The 24051-nt window shown below is 38.0% G+C and overlaps 1 protein-coding gene across 3 annotated transcripts in view; it reads left to right on the top strand.

Annotated features, from left to right (window-relative positions):
* The window catches only part of ICE2 (interactor of little elongator complex ELL subunit 2), a 50601-nt gene extending 40307 nt beyond the window's left edge, over positions 1–10294 (top strand). Inside the window, exons 15-16 of one of the 3 annotated variants that reach the window (XM_008580351.1) lie at positions 2300–2558; positions 9572–10233. In XM_008580351.1, the coding sequence (XP_008578573.1) occupies positions 2300–2558; positions 9572–9700 (388 nt within the window). In that variant the 3' untranslated portion in view covers positions 9701–10233. Of the gene's footprint in view, positions 1–2299; positions 2559–9571 lie in introns of those variants that run through there. The other 2 variants (XM_008580350.1, XM_008580353.1) reach the window with 2 other exon arrangements.
* The last annotated feature ends 13757 nt before the right edge of the window (positions 10295–24051 follow it).

Genomic DNA, 24051 nt, shown 5'->3' on the forward strand with positions numbered 1-24051 from the left:
TTTTTTTTTTTTTTTTTTTTTTTTTTTTTTTTTTTTTTTTTGGTGGCTGGCAGGTACAGGGATCCGAACCCTTGACCTTGGTGTTATAACACCATGCTCTAACCAGCTGAGCTAACTGACCATCCCTATTTTCAATTTTTATTTTATATATTCTGTTCTTTATATGAAGCACAGTGCTTATATAGGAAATTTGCCAAATGCTTTTTGAAATTTTATTATCAATATCTTAGTTTGTATATTAGTTTTCTATTGCAGCTGTAACTGACTACCACAAAATTAGTTTTGTAAAACAACACAAATTTATCATCTTCATTATGTAAGTCAGAAGTCTAACAGGTCTCAGTGGATTAAAATCAAAGCATCAAAAGGACTGCATTCTTTCTTTAGGCTCTGGATGGGATCTGTTTCCTTGCCTTGGAAACCTCTAGAGTCCACTTGCATTCCTTGCTTGTAGCTCTCTTCCTCCATTTTCAGTTGAGTCTCAAATCACATCACTGTGACCTCTTCTACAGTCACATATTTCTCTGAGTCTCTTCTGTCTCCCTCTTCCACATTTAAGGACTCTTGTGATTACATTGGGCCCGCTCATATAATCCAGGGAAATCTCACCATTTTAGATTTAGCTGATTAAGGGCTGGCTGGTTAGCTCAGTTGGTTAGAATGCAGTGTTATAACACGAAGGTCAGGGGTTTGGATCCTGGTACTGGCCAGCCACACACACGCACACACACACACACACACACACACCCCTAATTAGCAACCTTAATTTCATCTGCTACTTTAATTCCCCTTTGCCACATAACATATTCACAGGCCCCAGGGTTTGGGACAAACATTTTTAGCAAGCCATTATTCTGTCTTCTGTCATTTATATCCATCCAGGTACATTGGTATGGCACTTGTCAGATACTCCTCACTAGACTGTCTCATTCTCCATGAATTAAATACATTTTTTGGTGAACCAAGGCTTTCATCATTTTTAGTGAAGGTAAAGTTACATGATTTTTCATTGATAAAACATCAATCTTTGGGCCGGCCCGGTGGCACACTGCTACAGTGCACCGCTTGGGAGCACGGTGGCGCTCCTGCCGAGGGTTCGGATCCCACATACAGACCGGTTCCCGCTCACTGGCTGAGCGAGGTGTGGGAGCAACACCGAGGGTTGTGATCCCGTTGCCGGTCCCGGTCCGGTACGGGCGCGACACTGAGGTTTGCGATCCGTTGCCGGACACACAAAAAGGAAAAAAAACATCAATCTTTGAAATGCTATTTGTTCCTACTATCAAATCGGTTGTTATTCATCTCATTATATGTAAGTGTGAAAGTGATTGGGAAAAAAATTGTCCAGAGGATAAGAATAATTCTCTGGACCTCCTTTGTCAAAACCTATTACTTTTCAGTTTAAAAAGTTAGTGGAAATGTAACTTATTAGGTTTGTAGGCAGATTTATATAAAGTATGATTATCTTTATTTCTAATAATATATTGTAGGAAAGAACTGATGTTCTCCTTGGCCCTTTGATCCAGAGAAGTATGTAATCCCAAGAAAAACAGTATATTAATCATATCTCTTTAGCTCTTTGGTGATACGTTGAATCCCTTAAATCTTTCTAAGGAGGAAGGAAAAATGTTTGACATAACTGATTATTGTGATAGTAGAGAATCATCATTAAGGGTATAGACTGTGGTGTTTGACTGTCTGGATTTGTATCCAAGCCCTCCTATACTCAGAACTTTGGGCAAATTGCTTAGCATCTCTAACTTGTTTATTTATCTCCAGTATGGGATTAATAATTAATACTGTGCCTTGAAGGTTTGTTGTGGAGGATTTAATGAGAAAATGGATATGGAGTAGTAGTTATTCAGTGTAGTATTGTGTCACACTCACTTTTGTATCTTTATTCACCTATCTTTATTAGGTACAAAGTAGGTGTAATTTTAAATGAACATAAACACTGTGAGAATACTCTTCAGTATAAGTATTTTTTTTCCATGGATTAGAGAAGTAGGCAGACTATTTGTTTCCCATTAAATGATTGAAAACTCACAAATTGACTGATACAACAGTAAAAAGAAAATAATAGGATATTCTGAACTTTGGAATAAGAATTAAAATTGTCCAAAAGGCATGAAAATAGTTTAAAAGAGTTCTTAAACCTTATTTGGTCATAAAAGTATTTTTAGAGGTGGTGTTCCATTCCCATAATTGTTTTTAATTTTACTAATAGGTTATGATTAATAACATGCTGTTGAAATTGATACAGTGAGCCAATGAGTTGAGTTTCATTATGTGAATTTAGCTTGCAGGAGGGTTCCTACTTACTGTCTCATGCAGCAGAAGATTCTTCACTCCTGATCTACAAGACCTCTGATGGAAAAGTTACTAGGACAGCATACAATTTGCATAAAACTCATTGTGGCCTTCCTGGTGTACCTTCCACTCTCTCAGTTCCCTGGGTCCCATTAGATCCCAGTCTCTTATTACCATATCATATCCATCATGGAAGAATACCTTGTACTTTTCCACCTAAATCACTGGGTCCTTCAGTGCAACAAAAGGTAAGATCTTTTTCAAAGTTAAATGTTTCATGGGGGCCGAGCCCGTGGCGCACTTGGGAGAGTGCGGCGCTGGGAGCGCAGGAGCGCTCCTGCCGCGGGTTCAGATCCTATATAAGGATGATCGGTGCGCTCACAGCACTCACTGGCTGAGCGCGGTGCGGCCGGTCTCAAAAAGAACAAAAAAAAAAATGTTTCATGGGCCAGCCCCGTGGCTCACTTGGGAGAGTGCGATGCTAGTAGCGCCGAGTCAGCGGGTTCGGATCCTATATAGGGATGGCCGTGGGCTCGCTGGCTGAGCATGGTGCAGATGACACCGTGCCGAGGGTTACGACCCCCTTACCAGTCAGAAGAAAAAAAAAAAGAAATGTTTCATTATTATTTATGTATTTCACTGACTATACAATATTGGGTCCTTATGTCCACATTTGCCATATCAATCACAGAAGCATTCTAAAAACTATATCCATAGCAAGGGTAGGTAAAGTTGTATGTTCTACTGAGTCCAACCTTTATGTCAGTGGAACTTTCTATTTTTCTAAGATTTGTAAGTCAGCTAAAGAAAATTCTATTAGCTTGCCCAGTGAGTGCATGAATAAGGCATCCACATAGTTAAATCTGTGTTCCCATGAAAAGCAAAGTTGCATTTTTCTTGTAATTTTTGTTTATGCATACTCTTCCATTTTATTAAATATTTGAGACAATTTGCAGAAGAATGCGTACAATAAAATGATTATATAATTAAAAATTGATAAGTAGAATATGGAAAAATAATAAAGCAAGTGTTAGTAATTAGTGAATGGAGAGCCTTAGTAAAAATACAACTAAAGTATTAAGGACTAAATTATGTTTTGCTAAGTATCGTATAACTTAATATTTATTGAATTACAGTTAATGTTACTCTGTATGGAATCCTTCTCAGATATATTAGTTGAATGACATTTCTCTGTCTGAAATTTGGAAGGCCATGGCTAGAGATATTCTCCACCATGTCACTCATTCTTTATATTGTGTAAGAAATTCCAGTTTGAGTTTAGTTGTAGGAAAAGTTTTGCTCTCTACAAATGAATATGAATGTTCAGAAAACAAAAACCCAGTGTATTTTCCTTTCCTGCTGCCAAATATCTTTGAGTCAAAATTATTGTCTGAGTTCTATAATCTTCTCAATATGGTTGCCCTAGGTCATCTATCACTTGTGTATTTTGGGGGTATTCTGTTCTTTTTTCTTCCTATATTATACTAAATCTGTAAATGTCCTCGAGTCCTTTTGAGAAATAGCTGAAATGCAAATACTGAGGAGTTTTTAATAACTTACAGTGAATGAGTTTGTTTGTTTATGTTGAGTTCTCCTCCTTAATGTTACTGTTTGGGAGGATCCTTTTAGAAATGAGAATTCTTGGGCCGGCCCGTGGCTCACTCGGGAGAGTGCGGTGCTGATAACACCAAGGCCCCGGGTTCGGATCCCATATAGGGATGGCCGGTTCGCTCACTGGCTGAGCGTGGTGCTGACAACACCAAGTCAAGGGTTAAGATCCCCTTACCCATCATCTTTTTTAAAAAAAAAAAAAAAGAAATGAGAATTCCTTGTGCATACCTGTTAGCTTTGGCCAAGAAAGTATAAATGTGGTTAACTAGTTGGGACAGGTGAAAGAATGGACAAAGTTAGTTGTTAACCACCTGAAACTGTAGATAAAATAGCTTGAAATGGTATTTCCAGTTTAAATCAATATAAATAATGATTTTTATAACCTCCTAAGGAAAGCTTTTCTTAAGTAACTTAAAAATAATAATTGAAGAACTGTTTTTGAAGGATCTATGTTCTTTCTCAGAATGATTTCCTTTTAATTCAGAAACACTGATTATAGTCTCCCACCTATAACGTATAATTCTGTGTGTGGGTGGCTTATTCCTTTTTAGTGAAAATGAACAGTTTAATACCTTGGCACTGAACAACTTTAAGTGAAAGTATAGATGTTATGTTTGTGTAAGGTATTTCTAAAAAAGAAATGAGTAATATTCTTTTTTAAAAATTATTATTATTAGCATATTCATTATTACACATTGTGATTTTTCTTTTTGCCCTCTTTACCTGACCTATCACTCCTCAACCCCTCCCTTCTTCCCCCTCAACTCTAGTATCCTTAGGTTTGTTCTCTCCTTCTAAAAGTTCAACGTATTGTTGTGGTCCTTTCTTTCTTTCTTTCTTTCTTTCTTTCTTTCTTTCTTTCTTTCTTTCTTTCTTTCTTTCTTCTTTCTTTCTTTCATCCTTTCTTAATGTTTGTCTTTCTGTCTGTCTTCCTGTCTTTTTGTCTTTCTTTCTTTCTTTCTTTCTTTCTTTCTTTCTTTCTTTCTTTCTTTCTTTCTTTCTTTCTTTCTTTCATCCTTTCTTAATGTCTGTCTTTCTGTCTGTCTTCCTGTCCTCCTGTCTTCCTGTCTTTCTGTCTGTCTTCCTTCCTTCCTTCCTTCTTTCCTTCCTTCCTTCCTTCCTTCCTTCCTTCCTTCCTTCTATCCTTCCTTCCTTCCTTCCTGTCTTTCTTTCCTTCTTTCTTACCACCCAGTTATAAGTGAGAACGTGCAGTATTTCTCTTTCCTTGTCTGGCTTATTTCACTAATTTTCTCCATACTCATCTATGTTGCTGCAAATGGTAGAATTTCATTCTTTTTTATGGCTGAGTAGTGCTCCATTGTGTATATATACCACATTTTCCTTAGCCAGTTGTCTGACGATGGACACTTAGGTTGGTTCCATATTTTGGCTATTGTAAATAGAGCTAACGTGAATATGGGAGTGCAAGTATCCTTTCGACATGATGATTTCCATTCCTTTTGATATATACCATAATGGGATTGCTGGATCATATGGTAGTTCTATCTGTAGTTATTTAAGGAAACTCCATACTGTTTTCCATAATGGCTGTGCTAATTTACAGTCCCACCAGCAGTGTAGATGACTTCCCCTTTTTCTGTATCCTCACCAGCATTTGTTGTTCTTGGTCTTTTTAATAATGGCCAGTCTAACTGGGGTGAGATATCTCAATGTGGTTTTGATTTGCGTTTCTCTATTGACTGGTGATGCTGAGCATTTTTTCATGGACCTGTCTTCCTTTGAAAAATGTCTGTTCAGCTCCTTTGCCCATTTTTTAATTGGATTATTTGCTTTTTTACTATATAGTTGTTTGAGTTCTTTGTATATTCTGGATATTAATCCCTTGTCAGATATGTAGTTTGCAAATATTTTCTCCCATTCTGTAGGTTGTTTTTTCACTCTGTTGATTGTTCCCTTGCTGTGAAGAAGCTTTTAGTTTGATATAATCCCATTTGTTTATTTTTTCTTTTGTTGTTTGTGCTTTTGGGGTCTTATTCATAAAGCCTTTGCCTGGTCCTACTTCCTTGAGTGTTGCCCCTTTGTTTTCCTTTAGTAATTTTATGGTTTTAGGTCTTAAATTGAAGTCTTTAATATATTTTGAATTGATTTTGGTATATTACAAAGCTACTATAACCAAAACAGCATGGTACTGGCATAAAAACAGACACTCAGATCAACAGAACAGAATAGAAAACCCAGGAATCAATCCACATACTTACAGCTAACTTATCTTTGATGAAGGCAACAAGAACATACATTGGAGAAAAAACTGCCTTTTCAATAAATGGTGCTGGGAACGTTGGACATACATATGTAGAAGAATGAAACTGGACCTGTACCTCTCACCGTATACCAAAATCAACTCAAAGGAAATGAGTAATATTCTTATACTTTCCTTGTTGATATAGACTGTCACTAAAAATAATGTGGAGTGCTTTATGCTTTGGGAATACTTTAGTGATTTGATCTTTTTAATAATGTGGCCCAAAATGTGCTTTAGTACAATAACAAAACAATATATTTGGAAAAGGAGAAATTCTGTGTGTTAAGGATTTGATCACATAAACATAACAAAACAGACAATTAACAGAGCAAAAAGACAACCAACAGAGTGGGAGAAAATATTTACAAAATACACATCTGACAAAGGATTAATATCCAGAATATATGAGGAACTCAAACAACTTAGCAGCAAAAAAACAAGTAACCTGATTAATAAATGGGCAAAGGAGCTGAATAGGCTCAAAGGAATTTCTCAAAGGAAGATATACGAATGGCCAACAGACACATGAAAAAAGTGCTCAACATCACTCAGCATTCAGGAAATGCAAATCAAAACCACATTGAGATATCATCTCACTCCAGTTAGGCTGGCTAATTCCAAAAGACTGAGAATAACAAATGCTGATGAGGATGTAGAGAAAGGGGAACCCTCCTACAGTGTCAGTGGGACTGTAAAATGATGCAGGCATATGGAAAACAGTATGGAGGTTCCTCAAAATACTACAGATAGATTGCAATATGATCCAGTAATCCCACTGCTGGGTGTATACCCAAAGGAATGGAAATAATCATGTTGAAGGGATACCTGTACTCCCGTATTTATTGCAACTCTATTTACCAAAGCCAAGAGTTGGAACCAGCCTAAATACCCGTCACTGGACCAGTGGATAAGGAAAATGTGGTATATCTACACAATGGAATACTACTCTGCTATAAAAAAGAATGAAATACTGCCATTCGCAGCAACATGGATGAACTTAGGGAAAATTATGTTAAGTGAAATAAGCCAGGCACAGAAAGGGCAATACCACATGTTCTCACTTGTATGTGGGAGCTAATAAAAATAAATAAGCAAACAACTAAATGGGGGCAAAAAAAGACACAGCAGTCACAATAATTCCTTGAATTTGTTAAGAGAAGAGCACAGCTATGATGTCCATGGGGGTGGGAAAGGGGGAGACAGACAGGAGAAAGGGAGGAATTAATAAAGGGCCCGCAAAAATTAACTACATTGTATAATGATAAATAAAAAAATAAATTAAAAAAAATTTTAAAAACAGTCCAATTATATGTATATTACTGAGCACTTCTTGATTTGTATATTTTAAGATGCTGTATGCATTCAGTCTGGGGAAAATGCTTATTAGTAAGTTTATCCAGGCCCAGGTTGTTGTACAGACCAGCATTAGATACAGTAGACAATTAAATAATTAGCACTTGGTTTGATATATTTTTGAAAGCCAATGGAAGGATTTTGGTGATCTCTTATTCACCTCCCCACAGTCTAGCCCTACATTTGGTGGGAATTACCCCTTCTTCCTCCCTTTCTCCAAGCTAGGCCAGGGAATGGGACTTTCTAGTTCCAACTAAGGTAAAAGCAGATAGGGATTCTAGCCTTAGCAGCAATGGGAAAAGATCAGACAACAAATGTTTTTGCCTCTAATGTGATCCCATAGTCACTCGTCCACCTGAACTCAGATCTCATCCTTGTATAATGCCGTAGGCACTAAACCTAAGAGATACTGCAGTAGAACCTGCATCTGCCTCCCTACTACATAGAGCAGAAATTATATTGAAGGGTCTCATTTGCTTCCTGTGAGACTTCTGATTTCTGCTTCCATTCTTTTTGCAGAGTCCATACTTATCCCTTTTCTCCTTCTACAACTGCTGTAATAAACATTCATTACACACACTCACACACATATAATCTTGCAATGGAAGTTTTCAAAATGTTTTCTTTCTTCAAAGATGTAGTAGATACAATTAGTGTGGTCAGTGTACCTTTATAGGAAATACCAGCAGTGTGGGGAGTGGTATAGATAATCTAAAAATTGTAGCACTGTTCTAATGAGTATGTTACAAAAGTTCATCTGATTCAGATGGACAGACAGACTGGCAGACTCAAATCCCTACTCATTTGTCCTTTCTGGCCATGTAATCGTAAACCAAAAAATTCCCTTTAAAGAGATAGTAGATATTAGGTGAGGGAAGCTGGGGTCTCATCCATTCTTAGTGAGCCAGTAGCCCCTTGGAGCAATGCCAGTACTGTGTCAGTGGGGCTAGGAATATGGGAGAGTGTACTTGGAGTTACAGTGTCACCCATCATTCCCAGGCCTGGAGTTCACTGGACAGGATGTGAAGAAACAGAAAGGGTTCAAGTTGGCTAGGATATAGAGGCAAAAGTGGGCAGGTTCTGTGGAAATGGTTTCAGGTGACACAGCTTTGGTCCTTCTCTGTGATGCATGGCCTTCTCCATTACCCTTTTTTAAATGCGCTCTCAGCAGCCAAGGAGGCGACAACATTTCCAGAAGGCATCTTTTACAGGACTAGGATTAACAAGGGATTGTGTCCTAAGAATAGACCTTCTCTCTTCCCTAAACTATGTGAGCTAGAAAGTGAGGGTGAGGAAGAGTAGACGTGAAGCCAGCACCACAGCGAAGTCTCCGGCAGCCTCCCTTCTTCTTTGCCCACCTTTGCATTCCCTTCTAGTCTTCCTTCCCCTTTTCTTATTTCTTTCTCACTCTTCTTTCAGCCCTTCAATTTTTCCTCTCTACTTGTGGTTTCTTCTCTCTTCCCTTCCTTTCTTTCATGTTTATTCTTTTTTTCTTCTTCTCTCTTGGACTCCTCTTCTTTGTTACTCTTTTGTCTCTTTCTCCATTTTCTTTCCTTATCTTCCTTATTTTATTCTCTATCCTCCTTTTTTGTCCACGTAATTTCTTCTTTTTTACCACCTCTAACCTCCAACTGTAATCTGTATTTCCTTTTCCTCCCTTCATATTTTGCATTTCTTTCTTTGTCTTGCCCTTCAGCTTAACTATTGCAAACACCTTGCTCAAAAGGCCTGTCATTCCCTCATTTTCTAATTTAACCTTTCAACTGATTCCAAATTTAACATGGAGAGTAGTTTCCCTGCTCACTTCTCTCCACCTGCCCTCATCTATTCCCTTCCCTGATTGTCATTTGAAAGTTTAGTACTTTATAATTGTCAGGTTAAAACCTGTTTAGAAACAGCCAGGTGGCTAGGGAATAAAAAAGTATAAAGGATCTTTCACAGGTGATTAGTACATGTGTAAATAATACAGAGTAGACTGTGTATAGGTCTGCTGTAGATGCATTAAGCTATTCTGTTCTTCGCTTCATCTCTTAGGTTGGAGGAACAAGAATGCCTACACGCAGCCGCAGGAATCCAGTTTCCATGGAAACCAAAAGCAGTTGCTTGCCTGCTCAGCAAGCTGAAAATGAAGGAGTGGTTCCAAATAAAAGAAAATTAACTTAAGGATTGTACCATAGGAAATGAAACTTCAGAGAAACCAGTTATAACAATGTTTAATTTAGAAAAGTTTGAAGGGAAATATGCCTAAAAGATCAGTAGGCAAGAGAAACATTTTTCCTTTGGTATCCTTGAGAGTTCTTAGAGTGCCTTGAAAAAATATGTTAGCTTTGTGAAGGAATGTTTCAACTAAAATGGAATGTTAGGCTCTTCACCCTTGAGGTTTGAGGGGAACCTAGATATGTTTTACTTTGTTGTGGCAGGGAAATACGTAAAGAAGAAAAATATTTTTACAATAGGCCTTTTCTAAAAATTGTACATAGGAAACTAATTTGCTTTTTTTCAGGAACTGCATTTATCATTATGTATTCTGTTAATGATTTGAGCCATACTGCCAGTCTGGTTCAGAAGTTTAAATATTGCAATTGTTGGATAATTCTGACCATTGTAAACCTTGCTTCTGACCTGTTTTAACAGTTTTTATGTATTATTTTAAAATCATCATTGTTGCAGGTTAATAAAGTTAATACATTTAAAAATTTGGTGAAATTTCATTGCAGAAGACAAAAATAAAAATGAAGAATTCTCTGCCTCTGAAAAGTCACAAGTTAACATTTTCTTATTAGGTAACTATCAGTTTGTTAAAAAAAAAAAAAAAAAAAAAATATGGGCCGACCCCGTGGCGCACTCGCGAGAGTGCAGCACTGGGAGCGCAGCGACACTCCTGCCGCGGGTTCGGATCCTATATAGGAATGGCCGGTGCGCTCACTGGCTGAGTGCGGTGCGGGTGACACCACACCAAGGGTTGCAATCCCCTTACCGGTCACGAAAAAGACAAAAAAAAAAAATACTTGTGATATAACAGTTTTGATGACAAATGTTCCTGTCTCTGGCACAGATTTCAGCTGAGTATTGTAATACACTACTGAAAGCAAGGAAGTGACTGTGTTTTCCAGAAAAAAGTTTGTTCTAACTGACAAGGTTAATATGGTAAAGCATAAACTATTTTTTTCCTCATCTCTCTGATTAATTTTAATTTTTCAGGACTGCAGAGATGAATTCAGAAAAGAGCATAATCAGCTGTGTTACTGTAGCAGATTTGGACTTAAGAAGGGATGGACTTGTTTAATTTTTGTAACCCAGTTCTTTAATGAGCACTAAAATTTTCAGTAATATTTGCATCATTTGCAAAATGCAAATTTTGTAATCTAAGACAATATTTGCTTTGATTTGGAGTTTTTTTATGTGTTCTATGTTACTTTAAGAAATCAGGCCTAAAAACTTCTCAAATGTAAGTAAAAGTTGAAAATTTTTATCTTCAAGTACTGTATTTTGTTTTGTTTTGATTTGGGGGTCAGTTATAAAATTTTTTAAAATTATTTAATAGGTAATTATTAGTAAAAATTGTTATATGTATTTCAATACATCATTTCCTCATCCTGCCATTCCCTTTTTTAAAACACTGAGCATTTTTTTTTTTTAACTTTTAAGTCACATATCCCAGAAATGTTTTAGTTGTGAATAATTTGGCTATGAGCCAAGGAAGAGGCAAGGATTCCCTTGGAATTTGCTCTTTTTAAAAAAAAAAAAAACTGGACAGTGCTTGCTTCAGTCTTCTGAATACCAGAAAGATTTGGCTGTCATTTTTTTAATATTACTTTTTACATAGTAAAATGCGTGACCTTATAAATTATTATTTTGAAAATATCTTAGCCATATGTTTGAATAACTCTGATAATATATAAAGTTAGTTTTCAACTTGTGCTTAATGAAACCTTTTAACATATATTTGATCATGCTTTATGTTCTTTTTCTTGATTTGTAATACTGAGAATTTATAAGCAAGGAAGTGACATCGGTAATATGAGCAAAGATGTTTAGAAAAATAGGACTCAGTGTTAGCAAGTTTGTGATGAACCTGGCCCACTTATTCCTCAGTGTTGAAGGTATAACTTATACACAACTCTTAGAAAACAATTTAATTCAATAAGTGTTGAGTGAGGCCGGCCCGTGGCTCACTCGGTAGAGTGTGGTGCTGATAACACCAAGGCCACGGGTTCGGATCCTATATAGGGATGGCCGGTTTGCTCACTGGCTGAGCGTGGTGCTGACAACACCAAGCCAAGGGTTGAGATCCCCTTACCGGTCATCTTTTTAAAAAAAAATAAAATAAGTGTTGAGTGAACTGTGTACCATGCAATCTAAAGTAGATCCCCACTGTTACTCTCTTGTAACATTCTTTTTTCAGGTCTCGCAATATTTATTTGTTTATTTGACTTACTGTCTTTTTTCTTAAACAGACTGCAAGCTCTGCAAGGACAGGGACGTATTTGTTTTGTCCACCATTAAATAACAAACACCTAATATAGCACCTGTTATGTAGTTACTCAGTAGATAAAAAGTGGATGCATGAATAAATGAATGTGTAGATATCAAAGAGATATATAGTTTTTTTCTTTTTTTTTTTTTCCAGGAGCTCACATTCTAGTGCAGGACACAATTCTGATCTATGTGATAAGTGCTGTCATATATTAAGAAAGTCATATAATCAGGTTCTGCTAGTTGAGGAAGGTTTTCTGATATAAAGCTTTTTTTTTTCCCCCCTGAGGTAAGTCCTTTAAAACTGAGTAGGGGTTATAACAGAAAAATGAAAGATCTTCTATGAAGAAAGCAAGCCGCATATGAAAAGGTGTAGACTCTGAACATGATGAGAGAGAAAACTATAGGACAGGGAGAGACATGCCAGGCTAAGACATCTGAATTTTATCCTTTGCAATGTGGGAACCAATCTGAAATTGAATAAAATAAATAACATGATCAGATACGTGTTTGAAAAAGCTCTTGCTGGGGCCGAGCCCGTGGCGCACTCGGGAGAGTGCGGCACTGGGAACGCAGCAGCGCTCCCGCAGTGGGGTCGGATCCTATATAGGGATGACCGGTGCGCTCACTGGCTGAGGGAAACACTGTTGAGAGGGAGAAAAGTTGGAAGGCTGTGTTGTAGTAATTGAAAAATGGTAAAGGCTCAGAATTAAAGCAATAAGAGTAGGGATGGGCTCAAGTGGTAAATAGACCAAAAAAGGACAACTCAGTTATGTGATTGGTAGGGAAAGTAAAGTATGGCTCCCAGGTTTCTCATTTAGGATACTAGGTATAATGATGGTATTATTCATTGAGAAAACAGAAGGAGTGTGATTTGATTGGGAAGAAAGTTCAACTAAAATGTTGAGTTATCTGTAACCAATTTGCTGATAATAAACCCTAAAACTTAGCAAGTTAAAACTACAAACGTATCATCTCTCAGTTTCTGTGAGTCAGGAATCCAGGTATAGCTTAGCTGGGTGCCTCTGGCTCAAGGTCTCTCATGAAGTTGCAGTCAAGCTGTTGGCTGGGACTGCAGTCATCTGAAGGCTCAAATGGGGCTGGGGCATTTGCTTCCAAGTAAGTTCCTTCATATGGTGGTGATGGGTGTACTCAGTTTTTCACTGCTTGGCCGGAGGTCTCAGGTCCTCACCACCTGTACCTCTCCATAGGTCTGCTTGAGTGTCCCACATCATGGTAGCTGTCTTAATGCAGAATGAGCAATCCAAGAGGGAGCAAAGAAGAAGCCACAGTGTCTTTTAGACCTAGTCTTGGAAGTAATACACTGTCACTTCTGCTATATTCCCCTTGTAGAAAATGGATCACTAAGTCCACACTGTCAAGCTCGATCTCTTCAAGAAAGGAGTATGAAAATTTGTGAACATATTTTTATCACCACATATCCCATGAATAGTTTAGGGATATAGAAGAAAAATTAGGTTTAGGGTGAAGAGAAAATAAAGAACACTTTTCTTTTAATGTGTTTTTACCAACATGTTAAATCTGAAGTCAAGATAGCTGATGTCAAAAATATTTGATAATTTGAGTCTTGAAATCAAGAAAGAAGCCTCATCAATCATTGGTGTATCTACAGTGATCGAAATAGGAGAAAAAGATAAGCTGACAGAGCAGAAATAAGTGGAATGAGGAAAGGGCGATGAATGGAGCCCCAGAGAAAACCATAGAACTTCAGTGAAAGGAGAAGTTCATTCAGGTGACTAGTATGGAAGTCAGATTTATTAAATGCTAAGGAATAAGTAAAATGTGAGGTGGAAACAGTGAAATTCTTTACTGCCAACTGATCAGCAAAACTTGGAAATAGTTTTGTGATTTGGATCTTCTGTTGTAACTGCAAAGGAAGATAACCTGTTCATTTCCAATTCTACTTGTATGCTGGTTTTGAACACCATGAACATTTTGGAGATACAAAGAAGAGCAGGTTTAGTGTAAAGAGAGGAAAGAGAACACTTTTTTTTTTTCATTTTAATATGTTATTGCCAATATGCCAAATCTGCACTTCCTAATGGACCTACAGTAAAGGGAGTAAGAAAATGTTTGCTATGCATTATAGGTATATGGTACTTTATAATTAAACCTTAAAGTATTTGAGATATTAAGATTTATTTAGTTTCTCATTGAGAAATAGAAAAACAGGGAGCGAATGCATTTCATTGATCCTTCTACTCTTGACGTGTTCCTTGGCTAATGGCCACTACTTAAGGTATGTAATGGCAGACACACTTACAAAACATCTATGTGGGGTTTGGATCTGACCTGCTATGCAAAGCTTACTGAAAGAGTTGAGGCGTGTGTTTCTAGGATGGGTCTCTAGATTGCCTCATCAAACAGTCAAGGGTTTGCCTTGGTAGATGTGTTTGCTTTCAATTTATGAGCTACTGTTTAAAAGTGGTCAAGCAAGGAGCTGCAAAAGGGTTGTTTTTTATTGCTTACATGCATGGTATAACCTGGTTAATTCTCTAAGGAATGGGGAGTGGAGGGGCTGAATGTAAATTTATTGCTGTTTTGAAAGTGAAGAACCCTAAGGATTCTGTGATTAGTGAGTTGAATTTCTCCTTCCCTTTTCTTGAGAATTTGCATTTCTTGGGTAGGGGGTAGGGGGAGGAATCTTTTCCATACTCCCTATCCTAGATGTTGCTTATCTAAAAATATACAGCACATTGGGCTGGCCAGTTAGCTCAGTTGGTTACAGAGTGGTGTTATAATACCATGGTCAAGGGTTCGGATCCCCTTACCAGCCAGCCACACAAAAAATAAATAAAAATATACAACATAGGAGAGTACGTACCTATTAATTTTAAGTCACACTCCAGTAGGGTAGAGCCACACTGATGCCATAGTTTTCCACTCCCGAGCACTGTATTAATGCAGCATCTGCTCCAGCTAAGGCTTACCATCTTACAGATTAGCCATTCTTGTCTCTGCCTGAATGCTTTCACACATGAATCTACACCTGCTTGGATTTATTATCACCTATGGAAACCTTGCCTGTCCTCTACTGAATGCCAGCTAAGACTTACCATCTTACAGATTAGCCATTCTTGTCTCTGCCTGAATGCTTTCACACCTGAATCTACACCTGCTTGGATTTATTATCACCTATGGAAACCTTGCCTGTCCTCTACTGAATTGATAATGCATTTTTGAGCGCCTATTGGATATAATGCATTATACCAATCTCTTGGTATTTAAAGATTGGTTTCTGCCTTAAGGGTATTTCCTAATCTAGTTGAGGAGATAGGTATGCACAATTATCCATTATAATACAGGGCAGAATATTCAAGTGACACAGTAGTGCATAGGAGCAAGAAAAAGGGAAACCTGGAAATAAGAGGCATGGTAGAAATGACCTTTAAGTTGTGTTGGAAAGACAAGTAAAATATTAATGTGGACAAAAAGGAAACAGCATTACAGCATGAGGGAAAATCATTTGAAAGGTGCTACTTGAAACAGCAAATATTCTCATGTGACAAGCATGGGAGTGAAAGATGATAAATAGGAGGTGAAGTTGAAGAGTAAGTTAGAGCTCAATAGTAGAAGTCATTGAATGGTTTGATTTGATTCTGAAAGCCATGAGGAGACACTGAAGGCTTTTTAAACAAAAAGGCATGATCAGTTTTAGGAAGTTTACAGTATAAAGGATTATTTAGAGAGGAAAAAGACCAATGACAAAGAGTTGTTCACTGTACAAAAAGAAGATGGATGGAAAGGTATATACTGAAAAGCTATTTAAGAAGTAGCAGATACCAGATTTGACCCTGTCCCCAAAATGAATGTTTACTCATAACATTGAGCCATGACTGGATAAAAGACACTGTGCTAGGTACGGAGAAGACAAGGATGAATTGAAAGACCTTTTCAAGTGTTTTCAGTCATAGAAAGAGATATCTACACAAATATAAAATTTTAAGTGTCTTAGTTATATGAAAAGATAGGAGTTGCTTCTAATTGTAACATCAAAAAAGATCTCATAAATGAGGTGAAACTTGAGCTATGAACCATTATCTTGTTTTCCCTGTAGCTAGAACCAAGCCTGGCAAATAGCAAACATTCAATAAATGTGTATTAAATTACTGAGGAGTCGTGGGTTTGTTCTCCAACTTGACGAGGCTGGAGGTAGTGGTAGGAAAGAGCAGAGTAAGCAAAGGCAGGCCCACCAAATAGTATGTGCGGGTGGAATTGTGTGACAGATTTCAAAGACAGCTGAGGTTTTTAGCTCAGTGCTGCCACTGACAAAGATAAATATTAAAGGAAGAACAGGTATGGGGTGAAAAGACAACTAGTTGTGTTTTCAACCAAATGTCAGCATAACAATTAAGGGTATAAAACACTGAAAATGTGGATCTACAACTTAGGGGAGAGAAATAGGCATGTTGGTGGCCCACCTTTGTACTGAAAAACCAGAAAAGGTGGGGCTAACATGTCTAAGACCAAGCTGGCCTTCTTTTTTGACCCCCTAGCTATGGTTTAAATATGTCCCCTTTCAAAATTCATGTGTTGAAAACTTAATCCCCAATGCAACACTGTTGGGAGATGTGACCTTTTGGGAAGTGTTTAGGTCATCAATGGATTAATGCTGTTATAAAAAGGGCTTGTGGGAATGGGTTTGCCCTCTTCTGCTCTTCTACCATATGAGGACTCAACGCTCATCCTCTCTTGTCCTTCAGACTTCCACACATAAGTATGCAGTAAGAAGGCCCACAAGAGATGCCAGTGCCTTAATCTTGGACTTCCCAGCCTCCAGACTGAAAATTAAATTTCTATTTTTAAAAAATTACTCAGTCTGTGGCATTCTGTTATAGTAGCATGAAACAGACTGAGACACTTCTCTTCCCCTTTGCTTGGGCCAAAGGCCTGGGAGTTTGGTTGAATACCAGGTTAAGCAAATAAATAAATACATTGAGAATAATGGGAATGGGGAAGGAAGAATAAACCCTGTGTTATTGGATAGGAATTAGAAGTACCAGAATGAACCCATGGCACTTAATATATACGTAGAGAAAGATGGGGAAACAGTTAAGCTGTGTGTGTAGATATGTGTACATATCTCCTAATTCTGCTGAGAAGGTCTAGAAACAGTAACACTCCAGTAGCAACAAGTGCACCTAGCACCCAGATCTTGGTTTCTAAATACATTCTTCACTTCAAACAAAACAAAAACAGAAGCAAACAAACCAAGAAGAAAAAAAATAATAACAGGCCTTCTTGAGGAAATTACTAACTAATTCAGGACTGGGTCAGGGAAAATACAAGATGAACCTGGAACATCATGTTGTACCTGAAAGAAAGTGCTCAAAGAATGGTGAAGGTATGTCAGAAGAACACAGGAACTAGTTTAAAGGAGTTCCCAGGTCTGGGAAAATTTGCGCAGCAAATGATGATAGTATCACATTGCAATCACTTCAGTAAAATAGGAATCCGTGAGCCCATAATGATATAAATGAATAAATAAATAGGGAAGGAGGAAACATTCTGTTTTACAGTAGAATTCCAAACAATAAATGGAATAATGGAATTAGAAGAATCACCAATTTGCAGCCAAAAGAGTAATAATTATTTAGCTAAGAATCATCAATGGATGCTAAATGTGGTGAGTGAAAATTTGATGACAAATAGGAATATTTAAACAGCCTCAAGGAATCTTCCACAAATTACTTATTAATTTTTTATTATTTAATAAGTATAACATACCTATTAATTTACCTGATGCTGAAGAAACCTAGCAGAAACAGTCTTAGCCATGTCACAAAAGTGAATATCACCAGTAATGAGACCGATCAATGTGTTTCCCGATATGCAGCAAGAAGAGCACAGCGTCACTTCTGTGATATGTTCCTGCCAAAATGCATAAATCATGCGGCAATATCAGAGAAACCTGAACTGAGGTATGGTCCGTAAAGTAAACGGTCAGTAATCCTCAAACACTCTCAGACTGTTTCAGATTAAAGAGGATTAACTGAATGTGATTCATAATCCTGTGTGGATCCTGGTCCAATACAGGACATTACTGGGACAACTGACAGAACTTGAATGGAGTCTGTGGATTAATTGGTAGTGAGGTATCGATGTTAATTTCCTGATTTTGATGTGGTTGTGTCAGAGCGTGTCTCATACTTAGTAAATAAACATCAAAGCCAAAATAGGTAATGGGACATCATGTCAGCAACTTATTCTCAAATGGGAGAATTTGGGCAGAGAAATGTTAACAGGGAGTCTTGATGAAAGGTGTATAGTAACTACATGTACTATCTCTGCAACATTTATATAAATTTAAGAATATTCCATATTAAAAAGTTTTTTAAAAAGGTACTGTTCAGGGGCCGGCCCGGTGGCGCACTGGATAGTGCGCCGCTTGGGAAGCGCAGCGGCGCTCCCGCCCGAGGGTTCGGATCACACGCACCCAAACAACATTTATATAAATTTAAGAATATTCCATATTAAAAAGTTTTTTAAAAAGGTACTGTTCAGTGTCAGGTAGGTTGAGGAGGATGAAGACTTAAGGAGAAAAGGCTGCTGGATCCAACAATCAGCAGAAGATTCCTGGGTGTGAGAGACAGCAGCAGGTGCAGCAGGCTGAGAACTGAATGGGAGAAGGAAGGAGCAGCATGGAAAGGCCATTTGAGAAGTTTGCTGAATGGAAGAATGAAGGTAGGACAGTACTGGAATGGGAACCGGGGAGAAGGGGTTTTGTTTTTGTTTTCAGAATAGTGTGAAGTTGTTTATGTTCATAGATTAAGGGAAATATACCTGTAAATTGATTCAATACAAAGATATAACTTGAATGGATAATAGTTGATGGAGAAGCAATTGAGATGGAGTTGGAGAATAATATCAAGATCCTACATGTAAAGGTTCAACTTGGAAAAAGTATCCCACGCACTCACTACATCCGCCCCCTGTTTGGGACTAAGCTCCTGCACTAGGCCCCAACTGACCAGACTGAAAATCGAAATAGAGTCACCCATGGTGAGGTTTTATGTCACCAAACCAAAAGTGACTTGTTATCTGACCTTCTGAGAAATCAAGAGACAGAGATAACAGTTTAATTTCCCAAACAGGTTAGTTTCATTCTTCAATCAACATAGTAGTGAAGTGCCCTCTGCTTTAGTCCTCATGACAAAAACTAACCTGAAATGACCTGATGTTAACCAATCAGTTATCTTTCTATTGTTCTGTCTCCTTGTTCCCACATTACAAGCAAAGTAACTTCAGAATGACCAATCCAATGTTTGTTCTTTGTATCTGCTTTCTTCAGTCCTTTCTGTCTATAAAACATCCCTTTCTGCTCAGCTCATTAGAACATTTATTCTATTTTATGGAAAAATGCTGCCCTATTCTAGAATCATAAAGCCAATTGAGATCTTTAAACTAAAGCACTAGTGGTGAGCAGAATGCTGATAGTAATATGAACAGTAAAGGTCATTTTGAGGAGGTCTCAGGTGAAAATGAGGAGCTTCTTGGAAACCGAAGCAAAGGTCACCCTTGTTATAAACTGGTGAATAACTTGGCTGAATTTGTCTATGCCTAAGGAGGTCTTTATGGAATGTGGAGCTTAAGAGTGATGATCTAGGGTATTTGGTGGAAGAAATACCTAAGCAGCAAAGCATTCAAGTGGTTGTGTGGCTGCTTCTAACTGCATACAGTGAAATGAGAAAAAAAAGGCATGACTTAGAAATAAATTTGGTTTCTTTGTAAATTACCAAGTTCCAGGTATTTTGTTATAAGCAACAGAAAATGGACTGATACACCCCCCAAATTCTTTCCTCCAGCTTCCTACTGTATTTATTACAATATCACAAATTCTGACTATCAGATGTTATCTCACATTATTTTCTTTCAAGTATTTTTTATACATACCTAAGCAGATTGTAAGCTCCTCACAGGTAATAATTGTGTCTCGATACAACTGTGCATCTAACCTAAGACCAAGCACAGGGTTAGGCAAACTCTATGTGCTCAATCAACATCCGTGAAATTGTGCTGATACCTTTGAGCTCCCCATGAACCAGCATGTAGCTAGATTGTCCTCGCCTTGATTTTAGACCTCCCCCCTCACAAGGGTAACTCTATGGGCAGCCTCGCACAAGGAAGGACATTTAAAAAATGAATAAATAAACAAAACTTGTGTTATTAAAGGCCACACAACTCATCCCTAAAGAAAGCATAAAACTCCATGTTTTAAATAAATTTTTACAATACTGTCTAACTCATTTAATGCTACTCTATCTCATTTAAGAGCAGCAAAAAAAGTACAAATTCAGGATACATTTAACAATTTGGAAGTTATCATATTTCAAAACCTCTTAAAAACATTCTTAAAAGACAAGCCAGAACTTGTCTGGACCTGAATATGTAGTTTGTGATTTCTTCTTTGGGCAACAACAACAAAAAGCTTATCTTTTTTCAAAGGGAGAGACTTAATGTTCAATCACTGAAAAAAGATGCCTGCTCTTTTATACAACTTTTGAAGCCTCACCATCTGCAGGTGATGTTCTCCAATGCCAAGTAGACATAAGTCACCCACAGTTTTGCAAACTGGTCTTTCAGTACACCTCAGTCCTACTTAAGCTGCTAAAACTAAACTGTAAAATCATTTGGTTTGAACTGTTAGTTGGGACTCACTGACTACATAATCCTTCATGAGACAATATTTACATTTACTCCTGAAATTTTCAGCTGAAAGTGAAAAATGGATCCAGAATAAATGGTCAAGTGATTAAGATCTGGTTGTTTAAGTGAATGAGAAAGTTAACATGTCTATACAACTAAGAAATAGAATGTATTTTATGTCTAGTTTTTATTTCATAAAATCTGTTTTATTTTTAACTATTTAGTCATGAGTCCCAACAATACACAAATAGCAATTTTGCTGTTGTGAAGAATAAATAATTGAACACATTTTGCAAATATAATGTCTGCCTTCTGCCCCACAAAATGTGATGCAAATTATAATTCCCAACTGCCACAACAGACAGCTGGAAATAGTTTCTGTCCAGTTCTCCAGCTGCAGTCTCATAAAATTGCACAATGAATTTCTTTTGGGTTCAGAAAGAGGGGTGAGGGAAACTGTGAAATCACAGTGCATTAGGTTGAATGTCTCTGTACACGTGCGTGTTGGAAGGCTAATAAAGTGGTAGGTCAGTCCTTAATTCTGTTTGGCTGTTTTTAATTCTACACTCTAGTGCCTGAAAACTTTTACTCTTAAGGAGCAAGGACTAAGTAACTTAGTAAAAGCCTAAGGCCAAAATGTCATTTTGCATACAAGGGACTGCTGAGTTTGCTGTCAGCCAAGCCTTCTTTCTGCCTTTCAGGAGCCCAGTGCTAGAGTTAATTCGCACCCAGCAGTGGAGACGTCTTCAGAATGTTCAGACTGTCAGTTGCAACTTTGAGAGGAAGAGAAGTAGAAGAGGCTGGGTTTTAGAATTAGCCAGCCCAGAGTTGGAGTTTGCTGAAAGAGCAGTCGGGGCAAGGGAGAAGGAGGGAACTGAGATAGATCTCAACTCTACCATTTTCCAAGGCTGTATCTGTCCTCTCTTCAACTCTTTGTCTTTTCATTTGTAAAATACAGATATTAATGCTTTTCCAGCATATTCCACAGGCTATAGTAATCATCCAATGAATAAATGGATAATAAAAGTTCTTTTTAAGCTGCAAGTCACTGTATAAATGTGAAGTATTATCAGATCAAGTGAATGAGAGGCATCATTTGAGCTAAAACTTGACAGGAGTTTGTGAGACTGGAAGGAAATTTCGAGCTGAGAAACAAAGTATGATCAACATTGCAGAGGTGCTATTGGAGTGAGCAGGACTGAAGCCATGTTGGAACTTAAAGCTGCCTGGACTATGGAGGGGGAGAGGATTTTTAAAAGGACAGTTTTTTTTTCTCTCCACTCTTCCCATCCCCTGACTTTCTTATCTTGCTTGCTAAGTGGGAAAACAAGGCTGAGAAGCTAATTAGTACTCTGCAAAACTAACAGTTCTTTCTTTGAGACTTGTAGAGTTTTGAGAAATTATCAAGCCAAATGACTAAAGCTGACCTTGGGCACCGCCAAGTACACTGGCGCAAGTCAAAATCTTGCAGGGACCGGAGGTAATAGCGAAGATAAGAACAGAAACCAGATGAGGCATTGGCGAGACCTTGTACCTGACCCATAGAAACAGACGCCTTGTAACTCACATCTTCTCTCCTGCTTCCCACCTCCCACATTCCATTCCCTCAGCCCTTTCTTTAAAAACCCCTCAGTAAATGTAAATCGTTGAAGTGGGATAGCCTCCCATCTCCTTCAGCTGAATACATCTGCTTTCTAACCCCAACCATTTGACTTCTGAGGATTTTTTCTTCCCTTTTCATGGGGCCGGCAGCCGGACCTGTGTCCAGTAACAGTACAAATGTGCTAGAGTGCAAGTCATCCAGTGAGGCTCAGGCCTGGCCAGGGCGCCTGTAAGGAAGGGGAAAAAAGGAATCTAAGAAAGCGTGCCAGAGAGAATGCGAAATAGAAAGTCTTGATAAAGACTGAAGATGTTATCTTGAGATATGGAGTAATCAAACTTTTTAATGAGGAGTGGGAGCAGGGGTGGGCAATATGATTAAACTTCTATAATAGAAAGTATGGCTGTAACAGGGAGGATAGTTTGGGGGTCAAGATGCAAACTGGGAAAGTGTGAGGGTAAGGAGGTCAGAAGAGTCTATTTTTCAATCTCAACCTGAGGTTACAGTGATCAATCTTACTTGGCAAGCTGTTCGCTCTTGTTTCTGTGATACCAAACAAATATACCTGCCATATTTGTGAAAATGCAGCCAAGTCAATGAGATGAAAGGTGCAGATCTTAAATCTACTGGAGTTGGGCAAGTACTGCAGACCCTCATGCAAGGTAGGTCACATTCTTCTAGCCCCCAAAGCTAAATAGAGTATTTTCAAAATTTTTTCTTTGGAGAATTAAATTCCAATGACATCACTTGGAAATAGACTGTAAATCTGGAAAAAATTTTGGTAACCTCCCAAGAAAGTCCCTTAAAATATAATGCTTAACTCTTTAAATACTGCTTTCACCTAGTTGTTCTTTCTCCTAATCTTTGAAAACTTGGACTCTGGGGAACAGGAAAGAAAAACAAAGTGAGCGAGTTGCTGAGTTCAGACCTCAAACAAAGACTCCCCTAGGGGCTTGAGGATCATCGGAATAAATCATGATGTGAGCTCCTCCCAGAATATTTTAATGTTTATGTTAAATCTTTGTTAATGCTTAAATGCCTAAAATGGATGTTGCAGCCTTGAAAGAGGAAATCAGGCTTAACCAGTTAAAACTAAATAGTAATATGGAGACCCATATTGCCAGCCCATGTGGGTCCAAGATCATGCCACACCCCCATTCCTTTTCAGTTTAATATTAAGGGTATGAAGGCTTTGTGCTTTTATTTTTTAACAAGACAGATAATTTTATTATGTACATAACTTATTAACAGACTAACTTATTAAAAGACTAATAATAATAATAGAAGCAATGCTAACTATTCAAGAAATGATTTCTGTTTATGGAGAAAGAGGAACTGCAGCCCGAGCAGAGTTGTCAACCTTTGTGAGGACTGGCAAGGGCAGGAAGGGTAGTTGGAGGGGCTTCTCTGTGGTCCAATCTTGCGTCCATCAACTCTGTACCTTCTTTTCTCTTCAGTTGTTTGAGTTCATGTCTAAGCTTGTTCCAGCTATCCAGAATGCCCACAAGAATGCCACCGGCTCCGAAAAACAAATGAGACTAATGGCTAACCTGTTTCAGTCATGACCTACCTGGGGCTGATGTCATTCACTAGAAACTGCCGCTCACTGGCTATTTCCTTGCTCATGGGAATATTGGTTTTTGAGACTCTTTTTTGGTGTATAAATACATTGTCTATAGATATGTTATCATAGAAAATTCCATTTCAGTCCTGTTGGGAGCCTGTAGCCCCACACCCCTCCTTGTGTGACCGTGCCTGCGTGACAACCTGC

This window comes from Galeopterus variegatus, unplaced genomic scaffold (genome assembly GCF_000696425.1).
Source record: "Galeopterus variegatus unplaced genomic scaffold, G_variegatus-3.0.2 Scaffold2072, whole genome shotgun sequence".
Classification (NCBI taxonomy): Eukaryota; Metazoa; Chordata; class Mammalia; order Dermoptera; family Cynocephalidae; genus Galeopterus; species Galeopterus variegatus.